The sequence below is a fragment of the Ziziphus jujuba genome, chromosome 6 (genome assembly GCF_031755915.1).
Source record: "Ziziphus jujuba cultivar Dongzao chromosome 6, ASM3175591v1".
Taxonomy (NCBI): Eukaryota; Viridiplantae; Streptophyta; class Magnoliopsida; order Rosales; family Rhamnaceae; genus Ziziphus; species Ziziphus jujuba.
Window position 1 is genome coordinate 10,305,821 of NC_083384.1, and position 7,928 is coordinate 10,313,748.

The window sequence follows — 7,928 nt, forward strand, 5'->3', positions numbered from 1 at the left end:
TCTACTTGGGATAACCAAGGATGAACTTCTTTTACTTAATATAATATATATATATATTTTTTTGGGATCATGAAAAATGCCTAAAACACCTCTTTTTATTAGTTTTTATAAGTTTATTTATTTATTTAATTTGAAATTCCCTTTTAAAGAAACTGGAGGTTCATCTGAATTGAGCTTAGCCCAGAAAGGCTGCATTTAGCCAATTTTTCAAGCCCAGCCCAATTTTTGAAATAATCGAATGAAAAAAGGAGAACTTTTCTTTCCCCTCCATCTGTTTCAACTTTCCCGCCATTGGTTTTTTTTTTTTTTTTTGGTCAAGAAAAGAAAATAAAAACCGCATTTTATTATTCTGCCAGAGGAAAATTCGAGACCCAAACCACGACGACAATCAGGAATCCAGGGTAACCAGTCAATGTCTACGTGGCAGATATTATCCGGGGACGGAAAAAGTTTCCGGTGGGAAATCTCCGATCAAAACGTCGAGACTCAACACCAAGACGAACCAGGAAATGGCAACTCGTCTCTTATTCAAGGGCACGACTCAAGCTCTAGTTTACCTTCCATGGCCGATCTCTTGCTTCAAGGTAAATTCCTTCATCCGAACTTTTTCCTTTCCTATTTCTGTCTGTTTAGTGTACTATGACAGTATGTTTCCGTCTATAGGATGTTCGAAGCTTCTTGAGAATCGCGATGAAGGCGTTGCTAAGTTCCCGATGTTCAAAACTGGACTAGGGAGGTCAGTTGAGGTGAAACAGTCTTCCATAGCCAAAGCATTATCGGTTCTTGGAAATGATGCTGATATGGAAGGAGGTTTAGTCCTTTTCCTTGGATTTGTTCGTAATTTTCTATAATCGCTTATTTGATCAATAATTTGATTTTATGTTTTTGGTTGATTTTTAGTATTGTTTCTATATAATTCATTGCTAGAGTATCCTAAATTGCCAGTGAAATTCTCTGATTTTTGAAATTTTACTGCCCCTATTTGCCATTATCTTAATCTTCTGGTTAGTTGCTGGGAAGATTGGTTTACATTTTGTGAAATTATGGTTCTCATCGCAAGGAAATGAAAAACATAGACTTATTTAGCTACATAGATACTGAAAAACTAAAAAAATGGGTTTAGTGTGAGAGAGATTGTTGTTACACTTAATGTAAGAGTATATTTGCAGATTTATGATCTTGGAAGGCCAACTTAATTGTTACCATTTGTTTGACCTTATTATATTGCGCAGGTGAAATACAAGCTAAAGACAATGAAAATGGTTTCTCTAATTCATTTTTCCAGACAGGCCATGTGCAAGCTGGAGATGATGAATTTGGTTTCTCTAGTTCAATTTTCCAGACGGGCCATGTGGAAGCTAGAGCTGATGAATGTGGTTTCTCTAATTCGCTTTTCCAGACGGGCTCAGGGAAATTAGTCAATATATCTTCAGATGGTCTTGCCAGAGCAAAGACCTTGTTGGGTTTGGAGGCAGATAATGGTCCTCCTAATGTTGATGTATCAGTTTCAAGATCTTCACTGATTCATAAGACTGATTTTGGGCAAAGTAGATTTAAAAATGGGGCAAAACCTCATTTTATGCAATCCACAATGCAGAATTCGGCTCCCAAACCGCCACCAATCAAGTTCCATACCGCAGGTGGAAGATCATTATCTGTCTCCAGCGATGCACTGCAACGTGCAAGGAGTCTTCTTGGTGACCCAGAGTTGGGAACTTTCTTGAGTGAAGGGGATACAAATGATTCAGTTTTTGCATTTCCAAATGGGAGAAGTTTTAATGGGAGTTTGTTGAATGGGGAAAATGATTCTTGCTCTAGCTTATCTAATCAGGAAATGGCTAAGAGCAAGCATGCATCTAAAAGCTTTGTATCTCCTTTTCGCTCAACTTCTAATCAATTACAGCTGGCACTCAATTCAGGAACTAAAAATTTAGGGGCCAACTTGATAAACCAATTTGATGCTGTTAGTGATGATAATATTTGCTGGCCAAACAGCAACACAACTTGTTTGCAGAAGCCCCTAAGTAATGGATCCTCGGTGTCCAATACAGTAGTAGATATCTCTTTGGCAAATGATATTGCTTTAAGGAAGAATCCAGTTGGAATGTCACGAGGAGGGCATTTGGTTGATATATCAAATACAATTGGCACAAAGAGTATGGGCATTAAACAACCAACTAATGAAAAGAAGAGAATCGGAAGAACTTCTGTCTCTCCATTCAAGAGGCCTCGTAGCTCTAAATTCACCACTCCTGTCAATAAGAATATCCCTTTTGTTCCTAAGGGTAAATTTCATTTAAGATTTTATGTGAATTAATTTTCCTATGGTGACCGACATTTATGCTCCTCATACATGGTACATGTTCTATCAGGTCTTTCTACTTTGTCCTCTAAACATTCCTGTTGCAAAGGAAGGGTTTCCATTCGATATCCTTTCCAGGTTAAAAGAAAGTACATCAAGGAATATTTTGGAGTGCCTCCATCAGAAAATAACATGGTATTTAGGCTCATGATGATGTTAGTTGTTCTCAAAAGATAATATTTGCTATTGATACTGATACACTTTTTGTAATCAAACGAATATAGTTGGCATGTTTCTCAGATCAGGTCAGATGGATCAGATCAGATAATGCAGAAAAGTATACATTTCCTGATTCCTCTGGCGTAAGTTGCATAGGAGCAGAAGCATTTTTCCACATGCTCGGTCAAGCTGGAGCTTCCTCACAATTTGCTTCCAAAGAGTAGATTTTTCTTTCCCCTTCACCTTGTTGGAGTTATATTGGTCCTTGTATGTCGATGTATGCAAAACTTTGGAAAAAAATGGCTACTTTAAATTTAGTGAAATATTGAAGGTGATTGCTAGCATCAAGTTTTCTCCTATAATCGAATGAAATAAGATTGTTGGGATCCACAACACCTTTGGATTTGTAGACTTGGCACACTTTAAAACTCCATATATTGATCAGTAGAGTACTTTTGAATGGTTAATTGTTTAGATTGTTTGATATTATCTCACTAATTTTTTGTTTAATATTATATGCTGTACTTGTATTCTAGGTGGGTAATGAATCACTACAAGTGGATCATCTGGAAACTGGCATGTTATGAGAGATGCTATCCAACTAAATGCGCTGGAAAATTTTTGACAATTTCCAATGTGCTTGAGGAATTGAAGTATAGGTATCCTAGTTGTTGTATTATTTTATGTTTTACCATTGGGTTTGGAGAAATTGGTGAGAAACATGTCAAATGCGTGTGTAGATATGAAAGAGAAGTGAACCATGGTCACCGTTCGGCAATTAAAAGAATTCTTGAAGGGGATGCTTCACCTTCCACAATGTTGGTCCTATGCATTTCTGCAGTTTGTTCAAATTGTGAACCACAGATTGAGGATAGCACTACAGATCTAGATCAGGCTGAAACTAATGGTGCTACAAAAGTTGAACTAACGGATGGGTGGTATGGAAATGCAAACATACACTCTTACATACTTAGACCACCTTTGAAGATCTCTAGCATCTAAAAATATGTTTTGTTACAGGTATTCAGTAAATGCTGTTTTGGATGCACTGCTGTCAAAGCAGCTTGCTTCTGGAAAAATGTTTGTTGGACAGAAACTTCGGGTAAGGTGTTTTCATTAATTAGTTTTATTGTTTGTTCCTTGATCAGAGAATTTCATTTAGAATTGCCTTTTGTTAATGGTATACTATGTTTTATGTAGATTTGGGGAGCAGGATTGTTTGGCTGGGTTGGGCCCGTTTCACCACTTGAGGTTCTTCTGACCAGCTTTAGAATTTTTGGATGAAATCAAGTTATAAAAGTTTTACTTGCTGTTATTAGAGGGATTTCTCAGTTTTCTGTTACAACTTAGGTTCCAAGAACAGTTAATTTACTGCTGCACATAAATGGAACATACAGAGCTCATTGGGCTGATCGACTGGGATTTTGTAAGTATCAATTAATACTTTAGTTTATTTTCTCATCTTATGTGACCTTCAGTTCTTTTGAAACCTCATATTCTTGCCTTCTTATGGATGGTCCTTATTCCATTATAATAGGTAAGGGTGTTGGTGCTCCTTTAGCATTTAAAAGCATAAAGGGCAATGGGGGACCAGTTCCTCGGACATTAGTTGGAATCACACGAATATACCCCGTTCTCTACAAGGAAAGGTAATTTCAGAAATGTTTGTCTCATACTTTTACTTTATAATTTATTACATGTATATATATGTTCGGATAAAGCATATTCTATTCCTTTTGTGATGAAAAAGTTATTCTTCTACCAACCATCCAGGTTAAGTAATGGAAGATCAATTGTGAGATCAGAGAGAATGGAAACTAAGGCGGTGCAATCATACAGCCAAAGGTGACTCTTTAATCATGGAAGCCAATTATAAGTTGGTTAATTTTTATTTGAGATAATTTTGAACAATTTTAGTTGCATTTTTCATCATCAAATAAAAATAAAAATCTTTCATTGCATTATATATATACACTTTAATTATAACATTGGATAATTGATTAAATATGCATTTTTAGTTTTATTCTATTTATGCTTTTCTCCTAATTTCTGTTTATTCTCTCAAATTTCTAGCAATATTAAAATTTTGAATTTCTTGACCATTTTGTTTGTTATTCAACACCTTATATTAGTAACATATTTTGCATATCAATAATACTGGATTCATCATATATATATATATATATTGAAAACTTAAATATCAAGTGATATGTGACTTTATATTTGCCTGCAGACGCTCTATTATTATAGAGGGCATTGTTTCTGAGTTTCAAAGAGGGATAAAACATCCAAATACCCATAATGATAGTGACAGTGAAGAAGGGGCAAAAATTTTGAAGATACTAGAGACAGCCTCTGAACCTGAAGTTTTAATGGCAGAGATGAGCCCAGAGCAATTGAGTTCTTTTGCATCGTATCAAGCGAAAATAGAGGTGTGTTTCAAACTCTCCGCTTGACTAATGAGGTTTCATGTAGAAAGAGATTATTAACCATGGCAGGTCTGACCTTAGGCAATAAAGCAGTCTGACATAGAGAAATCAGTTGAGAAAGCATTAACAGATGCTGGCTTAGGTAAGAGAGAAGTCAACTCATTTATGAGGGTAAGAGTGGTTGGACTAACGAGTAAACTCTATCAAGGAAAGGACATACCTAAAGAAGGCTTGATAACAATCTGGAACCCCACAGAGAAGCAGGTAGCTTCATGCGTGTCTTTTTGTTAGTTCCTCACTTCCATATCCGGTTCTTGCATGTTACATGCACAATGTCCTTAATTACGCATTGACTGCCAGATTTACCAAAAAAAATGTTGGCTGCCAGGATAAGTAAAGGAACTCTAGTCCTTTGCATGTTTATTTTCTATTTGCTAATTGTGAACAGTTTAGGAGTACTTTAAGTTATATCTTCCTAATATGGCAGCAAACTGAGCTGGCTGAGGGTAAGGCATATGATATTTCGGGACTTCTACCAATAAATACTGAAGGTGATACCATTTACCTGCAAACAAGAGGATCCACAGTCTGGCATCCTTTATCTCCACAAGCAATAGAACATTTCAAGTGAGTAGTAATTTTCTATTTTCCTTAACAGAGCAACTCAAGTTAAATTTTGTAGTTGTCCTTTGCAGACCATTTTTCAGACCTCGTAAGTCAGTGCAACTGTCAAATTTGGGTGAAGTCTCTCTTTCCAGGTGAATGTTATACCTCACTGTTTTATTGATGATTTTGTCAAAAACATTGTTTCTAAACTCGTTTGTATTTACTTCTATATTGTCTCTAATCTTGTTTATTTTTACATATTTTCTTTGAAATTTTCAGTGAGTTTGATATAGCTGCATTTGTTGTCTTTGTGGGGGAGGTCTACAGAGCTGCTCATGTAAAGAAACAGTGGGTGTTTGTGACAGATGGCTCCATATCTGAATTAAAATCGGAAGAATTTTCTAATTCTTTGCTTGCCATCTGCTTCTGCTCACCTTATACTGATGATGATGATTTGTTTTCACCAATCAACTGTAATCTTGCTGGATCAACGGTGAGTACATGTTATCTTTTGGTTGTCAACTTCAGAGTGATACTGCTTTTGGATATCATATGATTTGGTATAAAGAGGCAAAAAGCTAGTAAACCTAGATAGTATCTTGGAAAGGACTACCAACTTACGGGAGGTTATGGAGGTCATCTTTCTTTCTTAATGTGTTACTGTGTTTCGTGTAATCACTTGATGGCATCTCAAGAAAGTAAAGAGTTTGATTTTAAGTTGTGGTTCAGGTGAGGTAATCATCTGCAATCTTCAATAGTAAGTTGTTGATCTTAAATTTAGATTTGTAGGCAACCCACCCGCTTGTGGTTATTTGTGACACAAAAAATAGGCAAAGACATGAGCTTATCCTGTCGTAGCTTCTTGTTCATATGGTTGGAATAAGCTAAATGCATGATAGTTTTCTGCTGCCACACCCGATACATCCCTTTTGTTCCTCCCAATGCAACTTGCGTTTTATTAAAACGTTATGTAATATAATTTCTATTCTTTTTCTTATTAAAATTTTTCAACGCAACCTGCTATATTCTTTGCAGGCTGGTTTTTGTAATATCGTAAAAAGAGCAAAAGACCAAATGAATAATCTCTGGGTAGCTGAAGCTTCAGAAAATTCTTCCTATTTTTTGAGTTTTAACACTCCACATTGCTCTCACCTCAAAGATGCAGCTGCCTCTGCTGAAAGATGGGCAAAGATCTCTACCTTGGTCTGCATTTTAGAACTTTTCTTTCACGTTAGAAGTGTTTCCATGCTTTGACAATTAACACCTTTTGCTGTGTACTTTTGCAGACTACTGATAAACTTAGGCAGAAGGTTTTATTTATTATTGGTGACTGTAAAGGCTAAAGGTGAATCGTGATGCCAATTGACTGGTGAATCTCCTTGTCTCTTATTCTCTTGTATTTCTCAGAATATTTCCTCTTGATTTTATTTTTCTTCAGTTTCATTAATACTTATAGATGTTCCTGACTGATATTAGGATAAAGAGTAATATTTGCGGTTCTAGTTAATTTGAAATCATAATTTGATGATTAATATGGTTAGTAACAAGATAAACTTCCTCGCACGGTTCAGAATATTATTTTTTGCTTTCATAAAATTATACTTCTTCTTGGCCCAGTTATTGAGTTCAGGATGGATGTCATGAGTTTGTAATCAAGAATGCTAAAGAAGTTTCATCATCTTATGGTAAGATACTTTGTTCCTTGTTATGAATAATCCTATTTATACCTGAATTTTTTAATTATGTAGTTATTTATTTTTGCTTTTATTGCAGGGGCATTTTTTTCCCCAGCATTGAATTGGGAAAAGTTCTTTAGGAAAGAAATTTGTAAAAGCATATTCAGTTAAGACTCGGGCCATGAATTTGTTGCTTTTGATTTATAGACCTGGAACTGGCTAAGATAGAATTATTTTTTCTGATAAGCAACTCCAACAAATAACAGCTTTGGTTATTGCTCTTTGGGCAATTTTGGTTCTTCCGTACACTTTCTTCCTAGTGCAGGAAAAGGGCTGGTGGTGAATTTGCTGGACGTCTGGATTTGGTAGAAACGTCCAGTCATGCAAAGTTTTTGCTGGTCGTCAAGTAATACCATCTGTACAAATAGAAAGAAGTTTATATTTATTGTTCTTATTGAACGATTTTTTAAGTTTACGTGTAAATTTTCATTCCAAAACAAAAAAGAAAAATTGTGCAAATTTTAGGGTAGAATGTAATTTGTGCATACACTTTTGAACATTTTAAATTGATTCGTATAGTTCTAATAGCGTTAAGTTCTACTGGGGAAGAAAGAAAAGAAAAAAAACAAAGTTCCGAATTTTGTTTTTTTTCCAATTTTTTTTATTCATATTTGATATTTCAATGTTTTATTGTTA

General features: G+C 35.4%; 1 protein-coding gene across 2 annotated transcripts; it reads left to right on the forward strand.

Moving 5' to 3' along the window:
- Positions 1-290: 290 nt before the first annotated feature.
- Positions 291-7,702, forward strand: LOC107431037 (protein BREAST CANCER SUSCEPTIBILITY 2 homolog B). 2 transcript variants are annotated; one of them, XM_025078995.3, is made up of 21 exons: positions 294-584; positions 664-810; positions 1,233-2,285; positions 2,373-2,497; positions 2,587-2,741; positions 3,058-3,180; positions 3,262-3,459; positions 3,542-3,623; positions 3,722-3,772; positions 3,872-3,947; positions 4,059-4,170; positions 4,295-4,366; positions 4,755-4,953; positions 5,032-5,214; positions 5,438-5,577; positions 5,646-5,708; positions 5,836-6,049; positions 6,592-6,759; positions 6,843-6,925; positions 7,174-7,241; positions 7,330-7,702. In XM_025078995.3, the coding sequence occupies exons 1-19, from the start codon at positions 413-415 to the stop codon at positions 6,897-6,899; spliced, it is 3,390 nt and encodes a 1,129-aa protein (XP_024934763.3). In that variant the 5' UTR covers positions 294-412; the 3' UTR covers positions 6,900-6,925; positions 7,174-7,241; positions 7,330-7,702. The 2 variants fall into 2 exon arrangements, with proteins under 2 accessions (XP_024934764.3, XP_024934763.3); XM_025078996.3 differs by lacking the exons at positions 6,592-6,759; positions 6,843-6,925; positions 7,174-7,241; positions 7,330-7,702 and having other exon boundaries at positions 291-584; positions 5,633-5,708; positions 5,836-5,971.
- The last annotated feature ends 226 nt before the right edge of the window (positions 7,703-7,928 follow it).